We start from the raw sequence: 20,495 nt of genomic DNA on the forward strand, positions 1-20,495 counted from the left end.
ATGTTATCAGATAAATATGCAATGAAGAAATAAATCTACATTAGACAAGTTCAAACCCATGATAAATCACTCTCATGACAAAGGCTATTACAGACTAAGAAACTGGAAAGCTTGAAATTCTTCTGGCAGTTCAAATTCTTAGCTTGAAGCGACTCCTCAGTTCCCTCAAAAAGCAGTACTGTTAGTGTAGTAATAATAAACTAAGGGATTTTTATTTCTTCACTGATAGAAATTAACTGAAATTACTTCAAATTATCTTTACACACAGCTAACTGAGGAAAAAAGTGGGATTTTTCTTGGCCTTACTGAAGCCTGATATGTGAAATATATCAGGCAAAAACAAATGGCAAAAGAGGCATAAAACAAATCCATCTCAATCTGAATTATATGGAAAAGCCATTATTTGCAGCAGCATGAATTTACACTTATTGTTGGTGATAAACCCAATCAAAATCCAGTGTTCTAAAAAAAAAAAAAAAAACAAAAAAACACACATTTCATTTTCAGCATACCAGAAATGGGATTTAATGCTTTCTACTCTAATAAATGTAGATCTTTTTGTTCTGTTGAATCTCTGCCCTGATTACCTTATACTATGAAAGATCAAGTCTCCTGAATGCTACCTCTATTATATTTTAATGGAAATCTAATTCATATATTTTTGAAATGATGGATGCTGCCATGCTAATGTAACTATTGATAGCATCTGCTTTAAATTTCCATTACACCAAAGTGTCAGACCAGGAAAAGCAGTTGGCCTTCCAAGTCTACTCCAAAGTACTGCAGTTATCTTTTACTCAAGAGAAAAAAAAACCTGATGATGTAAACTGAAGTTTTTTTTCCCCCCACTCACAGAAATGATTATATTAGAAATAACAAACAACAGCTCTGATTCACTGTAATTTTTAAATGACAGACTTTGTGGTTGTATCATTAAATAAAATATAAAAACCAGTATCAAAGCAATGATATGGGTCAGTTAAGGAACTAAGCTCATAAGATTTTAAATGAAAAATAATCTTTCACTGCAGTCTTCAGGCCAATTCTGTGAAGTCTTCGTTGCTCTTCCCTTCATTGGTTTGCATCATTGTTTAGCAATTACTATCGTGCTGTCAAAGCTATAAAATTGGGCTGCCCACATAATGCTGGATTGTATGAAATACATACAAAATCTCAGAATCGGAGCCTTTGCTCTTTGTTCAACCTGAAGAATAAGGCAAAGCTTAAGTGTTAAGTACTACATACTGTGTTGCATTAATCTTGCCCATAGATTTAAAGTAAGTTTGGTTTGTTTTCCAGGATACTGATGAGAAAGAAAGATCTTTTGACAGACTTAGGGGTGCTTAAAGATCAAAGAGGGCAATAGGGGGAAGAAAATAACAGAGCATATAAACAGATTTTTAAATCCCTGTCCTATTTCAGTCCTCTCCCCTTTGCTAAACAAGCATTTGTTGGAGAACAAAAGAAACATCATGGCAGAAGATTAGCAAAATAAAAACAAAGATACAGTCAGAATTTGGTAGGTAGCACTGATCTCATTATTCCTAAACTTCCTTACTGGTTTGCATCTCAAAAATCTAAGATTGAAAAAAGAACAGAAAAAGTGTTTATTGAATCCTAACTTCTCCACCCTGTTTTTTCGTTTTTGTTTTTGTTTTTAACCACTTGCAAAATAACATCTGTCGTATGATAAAAAACAATTGAACTCTGCAGCTAATTACATAGCCCAGCAGCTTAATAATTGTATGTAAATACTGCAGATTACTTTAACGAATAATTTATTCCATAACAAATTTATTGAAGATAACCATAATGAGTATTTTTACTCTAACTGAAAGATCTCAAATAATTACATTAAAAAAGAACTAAACCCCCATACCCTTTATATCCTTGCTCACTGAAGAACATAATTTTTTTGAATTGTTTCCCACGGATATTAGCATATGAATGATTGTTTGGGAATTTATGTTCTATAAATCGAAGTAAACAAATTAATTAGCAGGACTCCTCAGGTAAATGAGCCAAATTAATAACAACATTTGTTTTAAGATGAAGCTTGGATTTATTTCTGCTTTGGAGGGCTCCTTCCACAGAAAATTCCATGATAAAAAACAGAACTCTGGAGACAAAGCAAGAATGCTGCTGTTTACCTTAGTGAGGATTTTATCATCATAACCAAAAACATAGCAAAGTATGCACACATACTTCTTAATGGCCCAGAAAGCACTAGTATTTGGAGACTGCATCTGACTTCCAGATAGAGATTCTGCTGGAAACGACAGAATTATGGAGACTGACAATACTGAAGGGTCAAGTTGCAAAGAGAAAGGGCTCCTATTCCAAACCTGAGAACATTTACGTTTATTCTTAACCTTGCACAAAAGTGACATCTTATTTCATTTCACAACAAATGCATCAGTGACAGCAGCATCTATACTTGTGAAATGAATTAATGGTTATAGAGGAACCTATCCTTCTTTAGCAGGTACAACATTAATCTCCAAAGGAAAACAAGCCCATAAGTTCACCTAAAGGAAGTGTCAAGTATATACAAACTTTCCTGATCAATTAAATATCCTTGAATAAGCAATATTTTGCTGCTTAAATTACTGTTGCTAAATAATTTAAACTCCTGGGCTCTACCAGTTGTGCACATCAATTTGACAAAAAGAGAGAGAATAATTTCCACTACAAAAGAAATCAAAACCACACATAGAAGTGAAAAGTCTCTCAACCCATAAACATTTGAAATGAGGACTTTTCAAAAAGTTTTATACTGCTTTTCAATTTAAGTAGAGTTCCCTGTTCCCAAATTAAAAGGAACTTGAAAGCAGTAGAGAGTAAAACAGTATTTCCTACCAAAGAAAACTATTTTGGATATGTTTTTTTCCCCCCTTAGGTCCTAGTAAAATACAAGTATCATTTTTTAATCACAATCATTCCAATCATCAAAAGCAGAAAATAAATATTTTAAAACTTACTAATTCATCAGGTCTGCTCTGAATATACTTTAAAGTACCACCTGTAAACCTGTGTGTCAAACTGTTTATTCACCAGTGGTTTTCTGTTTCTGTTTTTGTTTATGTGGGTATTTGGGGTGTTTTTTTTTTTTTTGTTAGACACACATTAACACTGCTGAATCAATAATAGATCTCTGGAACTGTGAGTTGGATTATGTTCCTTTTCCTTTAGCACCAGAAGTACTATAAACTGATTACAGGTCACTGTGCCAAATTTCGTCCTTCCTTACATCTGCAGAACTTCAACTCACAAAGCTGAAAAATAATTCGTAACTTATTTGTGAATTATGAAACATATAATGAAATGAGACTAATTAAGTTAAAAAATAAAATATCACAACCAGGATGATCTTCCTATATAACATGGAATAAAGACAATATATTTTTACTTGACAGCAAGGTTCAATATCCCAGAAATTATCTTCTCTATGTCCATAAGTACTTGAGAATTGACTCAAAAATTGTTTTGTATTAATCATAGATCTCTGATTAAATAGAACTGGTTTTACTTACAAATCATTGCTAGTCCATGAGTTTTTCCCTGTCCTGTGCATAAACTCAGTTTTAAATCAGATTGACCTAGCAAGCAAGGCAAATTCTGGGTATCCAGAATCAGTATCTGACTATCAGGAAACATTTACTTTGTTCTGTTTTTTTGTTGTTGTTTTTGTTTTTTTTGTTTTGTTTTGTTTTTAATACTACAATGGAAGGGAAATTAAAAAAAAACACACCAGACAAACAAACAACACCACCAAATATTCAAAGCTGTGGCAGTGTTTTACTTTGTTCTGGTGACTGAAAAATTCCACAACAGTTGCAATTATGCCTTGAGAATCTGAGACAATCACTTCTTAATTATTGTTTTGTCTTGTGAACTATTTGCAGCTCAAAAAAAAAAAAAATCACTTTGTAAATATTACATCCTCTCTTCCTTTTAACGAAGTACAGGAGAAATTTTTTTTTTCCCTTGCTACATTGTAAATTCCTAATATTTTGAAACATTACAGGCAGATGATAAGAATGAGGCAGCTTTTCCTACTCATCAAGAGTTAATCATAGAAACAATCATCATTAAGATGACATTAGATACAAGACGTTTACTACTCGGAATTTTAGGAGGAAGTTTTTCCACACAGAGGATGGTGACACACTGGAACAGGTCGCCCAAGGAGGCTGTGGATGCCCCATCCCTGGAGGCATTCAAGGCCAGACTGGATGTGACTCTGGGCAGCCTGGTCTGGTGGTTGGTGACTCTGCACATAGCAGGGGGGTTGAAACTAGGTGATCACTGTGGTCTTTTTCAACCCAGGCCTTTCTATGATTCTATGATGAATACTTTCATTTTTAGAAGTAAGCTACTCTAATAAGATATTTCTTACTTACTCCACAGAACTGTAGGAGGGGTAGTTGGACTGGAGCACAAGAGTTTAGCTTCATCTTTATCCTTTTTAGACTATTAAAAATTAATTCCAAATGCAAGTACTGTACCTGGTTCCAAGCATACCATTGTTAGATGGCAATAAAGATCAGGCATTTGCACAAGTAAATACAGTGGAATCACCCTCTGTGTTATCTAGTGGCAATTTTGTTTGTTTGCTTTTTCCTGTATTTTCTTCTGTGGTACTGTTTTTCTCCATGTTATACAAATTTCATAATATGTACTATATTAGATTATATTCTCTACATACAGTATTAAACTTATCCATGTAAATATGTTATTACGTCCAAATTCTGCTCTCTGAAGTGCTATAATTTGACTTTAACTTGTTAATCAGCTAAAATCTTATTTCAAGACAAGTAACAGCCAATGCTACAGTTTCATTTTTACTACAGCTTACTTCAATTAACATTCAGTGTAAACATACCTCAAATTTCTTGTTCACACTTCCAAAATGCTTAGTTGTGTTTACAGTTATTATATTCTAATCAAACTTTTCATACCATTGGAGAATAAATAAAAAGTGTGATAGTTCATTGCATTCAGCACTTATTGAAGACTGTAGGAATTTTTCACTTGACAATGAAGTGGAAAATACCATATCTTTGTTGTAGTTTTCACAAAATCAGTTGTCACTAAGCATATTTTTTCAGTGTATAGGCTTAAATTTGATCTGTTACACTGACAAACACAAAGCTATGTTTTCTGTGTGGAGTTAACTAAGAAACATCACAACAGCAGACCCACACACCTATAATGACTTCATATAATTGTGTTGCTTTATCAGATCTTACCTTAAGTTTAGTGAGGAGGAGTTCATGATCTTGTAGCAGTTTTTTTGTTTCATCTTGATTGCTGCCAATTTCTAATAAATTTGGTGTTGATTCAGCCAGCTGAAGTTTCACCCATTTTCCACACTGCAATAAGTAAACCATTACAGGCTTCAGAAAAAAAAAAAACCAAAAACTTTCTTTCCTTTTCTTTACTTACATAGACTCTCAGTTCACACATACTTTCTGTGGTCATAGGATAACAGCAACCCACAGTCATATATTCAGCGTAGAATGAAGACACAGAAGTTAGAATACAAACCTGACTTAATTTGAAGCAGGTACCAAAATGCTCTAGACTCACCCACTCTGCTGGGACTTTGGTTTTGCCTACAAAAATTAAGACTATCACAATGAACCAAAAAGGGTTATCCAAGTCATCTCCCATTTCAGCTGAAGACTGCATAAATAGTTAAGGAAATTCATGGAGGAAGGAGGAACAAATATTTTTCTGCAGATGCAGTAACTGTAATCCCAAGTTTTACTTCTGACACACAGATCTAACATAATTTGTGCAGAGCATATGGAGAGATTGCACAAAAAAGCTATAGGAGCAATTAATAGCTGTTGGAACAGGAACCCAAACAGCCAACTCTTATGCTGTCCTGGAGGATGTAGATAAAAAGGATGCACGACAGCATCCCAAAGCACAACGCTTTCCCTGCTGAGCTGCAGGGAAATGCAGTTTAGAGAGGATGGCGACAAGGAACAAAGCAGTGATGTCAGTGGGGGCTATAGGACACAAGGAGCCTACAAGCAGGAAGGGAAAAACGAACATTTTACAATAAACTTCAGCATCTTTGTAGCGAGACTACTGTCTTGTGGCAGCAGATGGAGATTCCTTGGAAGCGTAAGAGCAGAGGACACCTCCACAACGAAGTAATCCCATCCTGAATAATCGCTCTTACTCGGTGACATCCTTGGCACATTATCACTTTATTCTGCATTACAAAAAAACTCCAGGGGCTGAGGGCAGGGTACTTAACAAGCTGTCTGGAGCAACAAAGAATCGAACTGCCAAAAAATCCCAGCTTGGATGCAGTACCCAGGCATCCCTCAGGCATCCAGCTTTATTTCACGTGCCAAGTTTTATGCAAGTTGTGGGTGCAGATTCCAGCTCATGAACAGGCCTTCAGGTGCTCAAAAATAAAGCTGTATACACACACACAAGAACTTCTAAGAGAACACACGGTAATATGAATTCACAATTTTCAAAAATAGACATTCATTATCAGTTTTAGGCATTAATTTCAAGAAAATCATCCTAAATAGGCATACACAATCTGCATTTGTGGGGTTGGTAGCAATAATCTTACATAACAAGCAACCTTAAAAATAATTCTACTTGCATTCGAGTCTCCTCCAAAGGTAACATTCATGCTTTTTAATACATTTACATGGCACTCTGCAATTGTCTGCGACTCTTTAAGTACAGGAATTCTTTGCCTCTAATAAAAAAAAAAAAAACTGTGAACAGAAACAAAGGGAAGAATCTCCATTAGATATTAACTAAATTACCCTGCCTTATCATTATATGCTCACTATTCATTAGTGCAAAATACTTAATAGAAGCAACAACCGCTGAGTAGGAGAGAGTTTATAAACAGATGTGCCAGCATTTGCTGCCTTACCTTCAACACAGCTATAACAATACTGGCATTCCCAGCCTGAACAGCAACCGAACTGAGGGTTGTTGTAGAGAGTTTCTGCTCCAAACTGGCTTCATTTGACATGGTGTTTCAAAGCAGAACTTCATACATTAAAGCAGACTTGGAAACACTCGTACAAAGTCTGCTCTTCATTTCAGAAAGCAACAAGCAGGGTTGCTTGAAGCCATTCAGTGAAAGAGCTCAGCTAACACTGATTACTCTGCCAAAAGGAAAGAACAGGAGGTTAAAAATAGACGGCTCCATTGAGTTTATCATTCTTGAGAGAGCAATTTGACACACCCCTAGTTTGGTAGCATTAAGCTGCCTGTTCTTTTTGTCACCATCTGAAGTGTGAAAGCTTGCTTCCATGAACATCATCCTACACCGGATAACCAAAGGAAAAAGGTTTCTTATATTAAAACATCTAGAAACCATTTTAATACGAAGGCTATACAGATCAAGCTGCTGTTCTGAAGTTTCAAAACATGCAACTGTACAGTCTAAATGTTTGCACCCTACAAGTAAATTTTTAAAAATTGTTTGCTGGTATTCCAGTGAGCCAGAGCACTTAAACAGGATGAACATGTGTACATAAGCCAGATGATGAACCAAAACAGACAGCGGAATTTTAATCCAAAATATTTAAATGTTTGATGTCCATAACAAAAAAGGAAAGTCAGAGCTCTGTGTGAATTCCTAAGAAGTGCTTTATTTTTTTCCTGAGGTTAAAGTAATTCATCTTTGCTTCAACTGAATGTTGGTTCTGCAGTCTTTATTTTTGTCCTAAATCAGAGTAAGGAAAACCTCTTAAATACTTTTTAAAGGTTGCACTCCACTTAAGCTTTTTAGTTAGTGAGGGTAAATTAATAAGCACGTTTAAATCATAGTGTTGGTTTAGCATATTAAATTTTATGCCAGAAGTAAGGAACATGCCACAAGCAGCCTACAGTATAAGACAGCAGCTGCTAGGTTTCCTTCCACAGAACAGCTGAGAAAGCAACATCGGTGTTTGGGTTGGCAGGTCACTCAGGCAACACAAGTCCACCCAATATACTGAATATATAATTCCCCTCTAAGCACCTGCTTGCTTCATTTGCTTAGAAGTGTGTGGCACTCTGACATTTTTTACTAAATTAGATTTGCTAATCGCAGGCTAGAACACACACCAAGGTCTGGAAAAAAATTACAAGGTATTTTGAACTGGAAGAAATATAGGGTAATTGCAGGGAATTTCAACTGATACATCAAAATCTGTTTGTTTTTATTTGCTTGTTCATTGTTCCCCTCCTCCAATTAATGGAAAATTATTGTCTTAATCTGAACTTTATCTTTAAACAATGAATTTGGATCAGGGTATCCAGAACTGAGTTGCAGTGGTTTGTGCTGGACTAAATGGGCTTGGCAAATCAGAACAATTTTCACATCTTTATGTCAGAACAAAGCTAGGAACCTGCAATCTGCCTTCAAAGGAAGAAATAAAATTCAGTTTCCCAAAACTTGTAACATCTCTACGAGTCTAGAGAATCTCTGCCACTGAAAGAAGCATTATATAGATACTCATGAGACTTATGGGTATTCATGTTTGAAATGTGGCATTAAAAAAATGTGTAAAATTTGATAGCCACACAAAAATTGGAAATGAAGTCTTAACAGCTAAAACTGACTAGAGACTTCTATTTTGGACTAAATAGAAGGTAGGTCCCTTATATAAAAATCCGTAAATATTTCAGACATCTCAAAAAAAAATTCGTAAGACAGAAACTTAGAGTTTTACACACTGTGTGCAGGACTAAGAACAACTAGAACATGTATGCTGGAAAAATTGATTGGGAAAAAACATCCTAACCTCTAATTAGCTTCATAAGAAGAACTGCAAGCCAATTTCAGTATTACATTGAAGTGTGTCATCAAGTTTCATTTTCAGATAAGCACACTTGAACAGTGTATTTTGGTGGTACAAGTTGGGCCATTCCCTTGTCTCAGAATAGTCGAGTCTTTTTTCACTCAGGTTAAATGAGGAAGCCTATTTTGTAGTAATGACAGCTGGAAGTCACAGATAAATATCTCTCAAGAAGCAGATCATAATCAAATCTGGCAACAGAAAATGATTCAAAATACCTAATAAATACGTAGACATTCTATTAATTTGGCTCAAGCTATGCGTACAAGATAGACACAGGATTAGTGTATAATGCAGAGAAAACAAGGAATCTGAAAGGATCCGATAGCACAATTGTAAGAGAAAACATTGAGAAATTTGACAGTGCATTACAATGCACTTCAGCTGTACCCAGGGAAACAAAATTTAACAAGCACACCTTTCTCAGTCTTGTATATTTACCTGCTGTCTGTTTCTCCAAAGCAAACAAAAATCCTTCTTGAAGCCAAAAATCAAGCAGTTTATCTGTATTAGAAGAGAAAAATCTTCTCCCTTTGCTACTGCTGTGCCTTCAAAGACAAGAATGACAACAAACTGAAACATCCACCAGCTGTCCACAAATAACAATGAAACTGAAAAACGGGACTAATAAAAATATCTCAAGAACACGGGGGGGGGGGGGGGGGGGGCAAGAGAAGTCTGTAGTGTAAATAATGTCAGGTATTAACTGCAACAACTGCGTATAAAAAGAATTTGAAAGATTAATATTATAAAACTCATTTCATTTTCACCATGGAGTGAGTCTTAGCAGCCTTTTTGCTTGCGTGGGAAAGGAATCCCTACTCATAGTTTGACCCATGTGCAAAGCAAAGTGACCATTCTTTCCTGGAGATAAATTGCATCTTAGAGCCTTGGAGCTGCCAAAATGCCTTTGGAAAAGTTCACTCCCTCAAGTCTCGGATTATGAGGTCCTTTACCTGGTTTGTACGTGTAATGAGGTCTTCTTTCCTTGTTTCATGCCTGAGAGGTGTATGCAGAAAAGAAAACAAATAAGGAAAGGATGCATCTCTCCAAATCAGAGGGTTTAGTGAGGCTCTCTACAAGAGGCACATAAACACTCCTTCCCTCTGCAGCCCCACCTGGACAAGGCACAAAGACATCAAGTCTCCAGAAGCCTATGGTTGCAGCCTTTCACTGGCCCCTACCATCGTACCTTTTGTGGGCTGCATTTTGAGGTATATTCAACTCTATCAGGAGAGCAAAGAGATCAGATAGCTCACTAACCTGTTGTTCAGGCTCCAAGAGCAGCAGCGGAAAGAGAATAGTTTATTAAACAAGATTAGTGTTTTCCCTCACAAATGCATGTAAGCAAATCCAGCAGGACTTTTGTTAGTAAATTCCCTGAGAGCATTTGAAATTCCTTCCTGATGCAGTGTGTTAACATAGTGCAGTACACACACTGCACCAAATATAGATGCAAGGTAGGTTGTTTTCTCCCTGTGAAAAAGGAAGATTAAGATGTAAGTCGAAACATAGGTCTAGTGTGAAAGCAGCTACGAGCTGTCCTACTAATAAAGTAGATCACGATAACAATCTCGCCCTGCTGTGGTTTATATTTACAACTTGGCTGTATTAAAAAACTACTTCTGTATGTTTTACAGTGTTTATATACACAAATATTGATGACTTCAATAAAAACATCGGTTAAAAATCACAGATTGCTCAAAAAGACATCATAAGTGTAATTGTGTTCTACGAATCATCATTTAAACATCTGTTTAACCTCTTCAAAAGTAGTCAGGAGGTAAAGACACCAAGATCAGAGTGAGCCATTCCCTTTAACAAGACACTGATTAAACAGATAATAATCATGCTAACCATTCAAAAACATTCAAGCCATATTGTTTCTATTGTTTGGAAGAGTTGATTTAAACAGAAGCAAAGTTTAGAACAAAAGAAAAGCCTGTTACCAATATCACATCACCTTAGACAAAGGGATGTTTTATCCAGAAGTTAAATTCAACAGTATAGTTGGATTTCAAGCATTAAAGAACCACAAGGCTTTAGGTTTTTAGTTTTTTTTTTTAAGTCATTTATCAGCGGAGTCATAAATAGCAGTGCTTTGTTTTGTTTTAAAGAGATAATTCCATCTCATGCAACTCTGCTACTTGAAGGTTCACACCGCTGAACATTCCTGTGTACATTCTGATCATGTACCTCCCATTCCAGTCCATGGCACAAGAAGCATTCAATTGGTCCCAGTTGGCCCTCTCACAAAAGTGAGAACTGCGTGACCTACTTAGGTGAGGTAAACAAGTTGGAAGCACTGACATTTCCTCCCTACCCCTTTGCTTACTTTTAACTGGAGCTGGGTTGTTATACCGATACGTGCTCGCTGCTGACACCCGATGGAGCTGAGGTGTGACTACAGCACATGAGAACTAGCCATTATTGTTCCCTGCTCAACCACAAACCTTCGGGACCTACAAAGGACAGCACATTACATTTCAGAATTTAAGCGTTACCTATAATAAAAACCCTTTTCCCCCCACCCTTTCACACTCTTTCAATGCAATTGCTGATAGACTAGTACACTCAGAATCATTGTGAACCATCCACAGCAAAATCTCTCACTGCCATGTATCAGCAGGAGTGGGCAACCCAATCCTCATTCCAGGCCAGTGCACATACCAGAGTGGGGAGCAGAAGTCATCCCACCAAGAATCTTTTGAATGAGTGCATGCCTATTCTGCTGGATATCTTTGGGGAAAAAAACAAAAAACTGTGTGTGATTCTGGAACTCGTTTTTATACTATGATCTACCAGAGGATCTGGGCCTGGGAAACAGTGCCATCTGATGAGAGTATCTCAACCTTTGGACAACATCACTGTTCCCATGTCTTACAGCGGTTTCCATGCTTTCCACCAGAAAGATATAGTTTCTTCTGAGAGTTGGCCACTGTTCCATAAGATTTGGCTGCTGAAATGCCATCTCCATCTGACCTCTGCCATGCAAGTGGGGATGACAGCCTGAGGCTGTTTCCTGCTAAGGGAGAAACTGACAGGAAAAACAGAGGCTAAAAGGAGCTAGCTGGCTTGCCTTGCCTAGATCTGCCATGAAATAGCGTAGGGGAATGAAAGCTTGAGGACGGTTCTTAAAGAAAGACACAGCTGTATAGAGAGGTCTCAGGTCAAGGCCCTAAAGGAATCACTTTCAAAGGCATAGCAGCCCATCCTGTCAAACCAGAGGCTTCATTTTTCCACAGTTCTGTACCCAGTACTATGTTACCATCACAAACCTCTGTTTCACACAGAGACATAGTAGGGAAGAAGAAACAGAAACCATGGTGTCAGTGTGTCCTTGCTGAATCTGGCTGTTAATTGCAGGGAAAAAGCACGCTGGAGGATATGCATTCTTTGGAGTCTCCCTTCATTGTCACCCCAGGACACAAAAGCCTACCTCAGACCTGCATTCACATGACAGTCTCTTCAGGCACTTCGTACAGGGCACATATAGCTGCAATACTGTGCCCAAGGTACTCAGGATGCTCCTAAAGTAACACCTCCTATTTATTTCCATGGAAATCACAACAGATACAAAGAACACAGTAACACTCCTTGATAGAGCAAACTCGTCTACAAAACATTATTCTTCAACATTCATTCAACATTCTTTCACCAGTAAAGAATAAGACTAAAGTCCGCACCGCTAGAGGTGACACACTGTTTGTTAGCATTGCTGGAACCCACCACCGCGCTGTTTACATCCACTGTTTGGTCTCTGTAAACATTCAGCAAGTGTTGATGAATGTCAATGGGTGCCATTTTCCTCCGAATGGAAGAATTCAATGATATCTTTGCTTCATAGGTACTTTCATGTCAGACTGTCCCTTTGCTGCCATCTGTCACACACAACACAACATAATGCAACATTGGTAGGAAGATCTAACCTCTACTGCCATATCACCAACACGTGCCTCTGACATTAGGGGCCAAAATAATGAAATAGGAGGCAGTACTTTTGGAGCAGCCCTTGTACAATCACATTGCTTCAAACTTTCAAAAATTTCTCCACCATCCCTTTGTTATATGGAAATCTTTTTGAGAGGCAGAGATAGATAATGCACCTGGCTGATGCAGCAGAATCTGCAGGAACTGCATTTTAGAATCTGGCTTGCTGCGTTCTAGGCGCAAAAATAGCATGCATAACTACCTCATAAGCTGCACGGATTTTTCTACATGTGATTTGACATTTAGCAAATACTCTGTAATTAAATCCCTTTCTCTGAGTTACTCTCTCAATGTGCTAATGTTTCTTCTGTTGGCAGGAGATCTGATTAACTGTATTCAGAGAATGAGCGCAATCTTCCCAAACTTCCTTACAGCCCACCTGTTTGACACCATGATTCACATAAATATTTTCATTGCAAATTACTCTTCAATTCACCAACTGGTTTCACCACACCTCCTTGGTTTTCCCCTCCTTTCTTTTTGCTGAGTACTGCTCTTCAGATCTCACTGCTGCATGTGAGGGAAAAAACATTACCTCAGCATCCTAGGATGAACATGATTTGAGCGGTACTTTTTATATCCTATGTGCGTGTAAGATTTCCATGACTATAACATCCCACTCCCGACCATTATAAGGTTCACTTCCACCAGGCTATGAAGCAGGGATGCAGCTGTCACCCCCTCCCAGCACAGGCACCCACACACACTCAGCACTGACAGCAGCAGCCATCTCATCCAGCTCTGCTTGGGAACCATGAAGCCTTTAAAATGCTCACTGGATAACTTGAGAGATGACAGTTCTGTGGCAGATACATAGACACATCGGTAAGTCCCAGTAGACAAAACAATAGCTGGAGAAAGGGTCACAGCTAATGATACCAATTGAACTCCTTGTAATTCATGTTTCTCTCACCTGCCTGAGCAAAAACCCTTGCATCTTCGTGAGAGATAATGCAGCATGAAATGATGTCTACAAATAGCTGCAACTTAACAAATTGGCCACGTATGAGGAGTAGAAACAAAAAACCTTATAAGGCTCATTGTAAGCACATGGCTCACCACAGCCTTTTGACACCATTTCAAGCAAAGCATTAATTAAAAACTTGGTTACAGCAGAGTGCCTTCCTGTGTTTCTTTGTATAGATTTGTCTTGGAGAGAAGGAAGGCCATGCTCTGAGAAGCAGTGAACGATACAAAGCAGACAGTGTGGCATCACATTCACATCATCACTACAGATAAGTGGAGTAGCAGTCAGATGTGTTAAATACATGGTACAATCTTTACCGGCTGAGACTAGCTCCCAACTATCGTCTCACAAAGGCATGCAGAGCAACATAAGTGTTCAGAAAGAGAACAGCTTACACTTAGTACCAGTTTAGAATATGGCTTGTTCCCAAGTCCCTGAAAGCCAGGCCCATATCACCACCACGATTCTAATAAATATCAAGTAAGCATGCCCTGTGTTTGTGAAAGTGCTAAAGACACCACGAAAACTCTTCTATAGCAGACAAAAAAACCCTTGACCATTGAATATTAAGAGATGCTTATCACTTGACTGTTGCTTTAAAAAAAAAAAAAAAAGCACAGAGAAGTCCTGGCACTGTATTTTAGTGAACCGCCTTACTGGAGCTTCGCAACCCACTGGAACTCTGCAGCTTTCAACCCTGCAAGACACAGAGATCATCAACAATCCATACATGCCAGGAGAGTCAGCAATGACAGCAAGAATGTGCCGCCCAGCATCTGCAACTCTCCCATGGAAGATGAGCAATGAATGCAAATAAAGCCCCCAAAATGAGATCTGCAATGCAAACCAGATGAACTAGAAACATCATCAGTATCCAGAAAATTAGCTTAAGTTTTCTACCTATTAAAAAAGTAATAAAAAAGGATATTAACTTTGCTTTCTAACATTTTCCACTTATTTCCTCAGCATAATTAAAACGTAAAGAGATATGTATTTCTCCTCCTCTGCATTCAGGATTTTGAATTGTGACTCAAAATTCTCACTGTACAATATTCTCATAATATTTGCTGTAATTGAGACTCGTGCAAACTGATGTCACCTTTAAGATGAAAAGAGAAACCCCTTGCCTTAATTTTCATAGCTATTTTGGGCTTAAGCTTATCACTAATTCATTACATATACTAAACACATTTTAACATACCCTGTACACATTTGGACATAACTAAATTATAGTTTTATTATTATTTGTTATTATTGCAGTCCCACCAGCATCTGACTTTGATGACTAGTTGAGTTGTCCTCTCATACAACAGAGACAGATGTTCTCACAGGTTCCTTTAACAATTTCTCTTCAGGTTCCAAAACATGCTTCACCACAGAAATGGTTCTGACTACCACATGACTGAGATCTGTACAAAGACATCCATGAGAAGCTGGAAATCAAAATCATTTTGCCTGCTTACTTATTTTTACCTGTATTTCCATAGACACTAAAACACAGAAAAAAGTGCTTCCTCCTCTAAGTATCAGATGAAAAATATCTTGAACTCAACTTAATATCCTCGCAAAAGGTATGTAACTAAGAATTTTCAATTAAGATAACAGGCATCAGAACTGTAACAGTGGTACTACTTACTGCAGGAAACAAAAGTGGGACACTTGGAAGAATCAGTGTTACTTAAATGACAGACCCATGCACTTTTTCAACATCCAATTTAGATTCCAAGGGAATCACTCTGCAATGGCCAGCTTTGGTTATTGCGTAATGGGAAGTTAAGGAAGTAACATGTTAGAGAAGACAACTAGTTTACCAATTCAAATAACTGCAGATTGGGCAGCCTGTTCTAGTATTAGATCTGTAGATGTTAGTGGCTCTGCCTGCAACTGGAGGGTTAGAGTCTGATGATCCTTGTGATGTCCCTTCCAACCCAAGCTATTTTATGACTCTTTTTGCTTTTGTGTTTTTTATTTTGGAGTATGTATAAGTTTTCAAGAAACATGAAAAAAGGTAAGATCATTAATGACATTATGCTGTAAGAGTTTATTTAACATTCAAATACTCTAGCAGTATTTGGACCTTAAGTTCACTTTTTGTGCTTTTGATGATACATTTATGGGCTCAGATCTGTTCTTATACCAACCTTCTGTTCTCATCCAAAAATCTAATCAGAAGTCCAACACAAGGGGACATTTTTACAGTGCTGACTCCCATTTTACTGTTGCAAGAGTCTCAAAAGATACAAGAGACAGCCTTTGGAGTTGGGAATCAAACCTTTTCTTTTATCCCTGTTTCCTTCACAGTTTAGCTCCTGAGCTCACGTATTATACTATTTGACATTCCTGGAATCTCATCCTTGGCTCCAAAAGTTTCCATTCTTACTCTTTCCTAATAATCCTAGTGTTACAGATTAAAATTACTCCATTGAAAAATTTCAGGAAACCAGAGGTAACAATTACATGTCACTAATATTAATGAAAGCCCATGACAAGTTCTGCTTATGGTCATGACCTAATAATAATAAAATTGTAATTAAGCAGGATAGAAAAAAAAATCTTCCCCTAACTTGCTTTCATCTGGCAGATGAGGCCAGCATGATGGTATAAAGAGTACTATACAAAGCTACTGCGTTCTCCAGCTGCAACTGTACCTCCAGAGTAATTATCTTTGAATATTAAATCAGTCACACCAACTATATAAGACCTCAAGCTCCAAAGCTGCTTTTCCATCCAAGAAAAAGAACCCTTGTTCATAATTATGTATTTTGTTTAAGACTAATTCATCAAGGCTAACAAGTAAAAAGAATCAAGTATTTTTATGGAAATCCAACTGTCCACAAAACCATCACATTTAAAAGAGCTTACATGGGTAGGCATTTAAGTACACTGTCTATCTAACTGATGTCCTACTAAAAATGAATGATGTCTACAAACAGTGCTTCTCTGCTCACTGTCAAAAAAAAAAAAATCCCCATAACAGGGGGATTACATTAGCAGAAAAAAACACTTGGCTCATGAAGACTTATAAGTCACAGAATATCCCAGGCTGGAGGGGACCTCAAGGATCACGAATCTCCAACCCCTCCTGCCTCAGGCAGGGCCACAAACCTCCCTGTTTAGTACTAGACTACCCAATATAGCTTTGAACATCTCTAGAGATGGAGCATCCACAACTTCTCTAGATAGACAACCTGTTCCAGCACCTCTCCGCTCTCTCTGTAAAGAGCTTGTTGACTTCATTACCTCAAAAGCAGGGTGGACTCCATTTTTAAGTCATTAGTCATAATACACTTGAAATAACTATAATCAATCCTTCCTTATTCTATTCATATCTCTGTATTTTACATGTAGCATTGTATTCTTTGGGGTAATTTGTTTATGCTAAAAATAGTCATCCTTTTGAACTCTGTTGCTTGAAGCGTTTTTGCTATCAGAAAGTGACTCCACACACTCAGCAAGAGCCACTGGTACCATCCACAGCAATACACACGCAGGTAAGTTCCAAGAGATGATTGTAGCAGTTCTTACCTTTTAGCGCATCTCTACATAGCTTATGTTGTACTGTATGCCCTTAAGGCTTGTCCATTTTTAAAGGATCAGTTGTGAGTACAAACGTAGATGGTGTATTGGTTAAGACCAGAACAAACATCTGTTACATTTAGCAGCATCCTTAAGAGATGGTATTTATTCCATTCCTTAAGGAAGCCTCAGAGTTCATACAAAGGATTCAGAAATCTGGCAGCTCCATGCAACCAACCTAGGAAACCACTGCTATTTCTCCTGATGCGTGGCTGATTGGGAAAAAATAAAAAAAAACATATCACAAAATGCTGGTAAATAGCTCTCTATAGCCCCTGATTTCCCAAAAGACATGGAATTCCAGAAAGGAAGGGGAAGAGTGCAGAGAGAGAAAGAGAGAGAGAGAGAGAGAGAGAAGCAAATCCGGCATAACCCAAGGTATTGTATCAGAGACAACAGAATGAAAGTCAGAATGCACTACGCTAGGAATGCCTGATGACAGATAAGAACAACCTCAAGAGTGGACTTCATACTTGGAACCACACTTAATATCAGGGCTATTAGAGTCACAAGTTCCAAGTCATGCACACAGCCATTACATGAACAAGTCAGAACCCCCTAATATTGCTTTGCTTTTGCATACGTTACTGAGAAAAAAACCCACAAAATCTCTTACTGTTTGTAGCATGTACTCATCAACAAGAATTTATACTGCAGGATGTTAATGACTGTAACTAGATGTGTGTTACAAACAAGCAATACAGATTTGGAGATGCAGTGCATATTAATAATTATAGTTTTCATTTAAAATTATGCGTGCATTCTGTATTAAATATACATAGACTTCTCTTGCTTTAGATGTTTCAAAAATCAAATTACCTGATCCAAATATTAGCTATATTATCAACAACTTTCTCAAATGGAATTGAACAACTAAATCCAATTTTAAAATACCAAATTGAAAGTCTCTTTACAAGCATGGTCTGTGAAACTTCAGTTGATATTTGAACTAGTATTAATGTAATACTGTAGCACTGCATCAATGTCTCAAAAAAAAAAAATAATTGGATTTCCTCTGCCAAAATAGCCCAAGAGGGGAAAAAAATTACCTTTATCACTTTCTCAGACAAATCACTAATATTGACTTTTTTTTTCCTTTAATGGAGAAATTGCTTTGACACATCAATTTCCCGTGGAGAAAATATGGGAAACCTGAGACAAAAAAGTAAACAAAATATTTGAATGACAGCTGCATCAAGAAAATCCACTAAGTAATAACAAAGCCTGCAGGAATCATCTTCACTGTGAGAAACACATAGTGAGATAACACAAAATACTTAAATCTGCAGTTGTTTGTTTTACATACAATACTCCAGCACAGTCAGATATCACAATGCTTTCCAGTAAATGAAGTATTGAATTTACGCAGATTAAGTCCTGAAGAGGAAGAAGTTTGCTAAATTATGCACACAACTGATTTTTTTCATTCCAATTATCTTATAGTATCATAGAAAAGTTTGGGTTGGAAGGGACCTTTAAGATCTCCTAGTTCCAATCCCTGGCTATACACAGGAACACCTCCCTCTAGACCAGGTTGCTCAAAGCCCATCTAGCCTGGCCCTGAATGCTCCCAGTGAGGGAGCATTCACAGCCTCACTGAGCAACACATCTCAGTGACTCACCCCTCTCACAGTAAAGAATTTCTCCCTAATGTCTAGTCTAAATCTACCCTCTTCCTGTTTAAAGCCATCTCCCCTCATCCTGTCTCTACGTTCCTTTATAAAAAAATCCCTCCCCAGCTTTCTTGTAGGCTTCCTTCAAGTACTTAAAGGCCTTCCCCTTAATAAATTTCAGTATTACACTCATAGTTTTACATTATGAAGCACATCTTAATTATTTCTCATTAGATTAAAATCTAATCTCAAAGTTACTACTACCAATGCTGGCCACATTATTCAATATTCCCTTTTCAAAAAGACAGACAACTGAAAAAATAATGCACAAAAGAGGTTTTACCCTTACCTGGGAAGAAACAATTATTAATGTAACATGGATTTATGCACAGACGATCTTACCTTTGCATCAGAAAAAAAGGTGGTATAGCTTCTCATTCTCATGTAACAATTTAGAGCAGTTCACCATATAACCATAGTGTGTTAAATTCGTAAGAAAAATGATGCAGATGTAAATATACCATTAGAGTGATAGTTCTTACTACCATTTATCATAAAACATATAATATAAATAACATCTGAGAATACAGGCCAAAACAACTTTATATTAGATTTCAAAAAGATGGTTTTTATTAAGCACAAACAGCTTTTAATACATTATCAATACAAATAGGAAAACATCTGTTTAATGAATCTGATATATCAAAGATTTGATGTCTGGTTGCATACTGGCACAATAAAAATGACTTTTTTATTTTAAAGTATTTCAAATTAAAATTATAGGGTCACCACTGTCTACACTGCAGGCATTTTACCTGCAGTCTAAAGTTACTACATCACCTGGGCATGGGGAGAAGCAAAGAACTACAATTTCATAATATGGAACTCCTAACTCATTAGCACCATTCAAAGCTTGCATCAGCTGTTAAACTAAGTAGCAGCTGACAGGTCAGGTAAAGCTTTACAGCAAATTTCAGTGCAAAGTTTACAGTTCTTTTTCATAAGATACTTGGAATCTATGGTTTCGTAGCGTGTTAAATAATTATGGCTTGATAGATGTACTGCGTTAAGATGCTGAGAACACTTACTTTGAAAAAAAGATGAGACAATGGCCGTGAAATGCAGTTTAACATATGCCAAATTCTGTAATATGCAAACAACATGCTGGATTACAAACTGAAGTCCTATTATGAATTGATAGACAAGGGTCAGTATTAGCTCTCTGGGGTAGTGGCTTCTGGTTGTCTCAGCTGCTGCTTTTTCAAGCTAACAAGCTTCATCTTCTCTCTAATGTGTTCTGCGGCAGAAGCCATGTCACTCGGGCTCCCAAAGTACTGCTCAGAACTACAAAAGACAAAAAAGCTATCAGTGACAAGCAAAAAAAAATGCATGAGTATACACGTGAATAACAATCTAGAAAACAAAACAACATAAGAAAAATAGATACCTTTGTATCGAAGTTTAAAGCTTTGTGGACAGCCAATCTTGATAGTATCATTATAAACAGCAAAT

General features: G+C 37.2%; 2 protein-coding genes across 16 annotated transcripts in view; both read right to left on the reverse strand.

Annotated features, from left to right (window-relative positions):
* The window catches only part of CCDC141 (coiled-coil domain containing 141), a 65,312-nt gene extending 46,784 nt beyond the window's left edge, over positions 1-18,528 (reverse strand). For 5 of the 9 annotated variants that reach the window (XM_048952686.1, XM_048952685.1, XM_048952684.1 and 2 more), the window contains exons 1-6: positions 11,173-11,299; positions 10,101-10,313; positions 9,794-9,836; positions 9,279-9,385; positions 6,920-7,157; positions 5,253-5,375 (exon numbers count right to left, since the gene is read on the reverse strand). In XM_048952686.1, coding sequence (XP_048808643.1) covers positions 5,253-5,375; positions 6,920-7,021 — 225 coding nt within the window. In that variant the 5' untranslated portion in view covers positions 7,022-7,157; positions 9,279-9,385; positions 9,794-9,836; positions 10,101-10,313; positions 11,173-11,299. Of the gene's footprint in view, positions 1-5,252; positions 5,376-6,919; positions 7,158-9,278; positions 9,386-9,793; positions 9,837-10,100; positions 10,314-11,172; positions 11,580-12,523; positions 15,204-17,319; positions 17,583-18,419 lie in introns of those variants that run through there. The other 4 variants (XM_048952680.1, XM_048952679.1, XM_048952681.1 and 1 more) reach the window with 4 other exon arrangements.
* A 1,064-nt stretch (positions 18,529-19,592) lies between these two features.
* Positions 19,593-20,495, reverse strand: part of SESTD1 (SEC14 and spectrin domain containing 1) — a 63,184-nt gene continuing 62,281 nt past the window's right edge. For all 7 annotated transcript variants that reach the window (XM_048952791.1, XM_048952790.1, XM_048952789.1 and 4 more), the window contains one exon: positions 19,593-20,327. In XM_048952791.1, the coding sequence (XP_048808748.1) occupies positions 20,198-20,327 (130 nt within the window). In that variant the 3' untranslated portion in view covers positions 19,593-20,197. The remainder of the gene's footprint in view (positions 20,328-20,495) is intronic.

The sequence above is a fragment of the Lagopus muta genome, chromosome 8 (genome assembly GCF_023343835.1).
Source record: "Lagopus muta isolate bLagMut1 chromosome 8, bLagMut1 primary, whole genome shotgun sequence".
NCBI lineage: Eukaryota > Metazoa > Chordata > Aves > Galliformes > Phasianidae > Lagopus > Lagopus muta.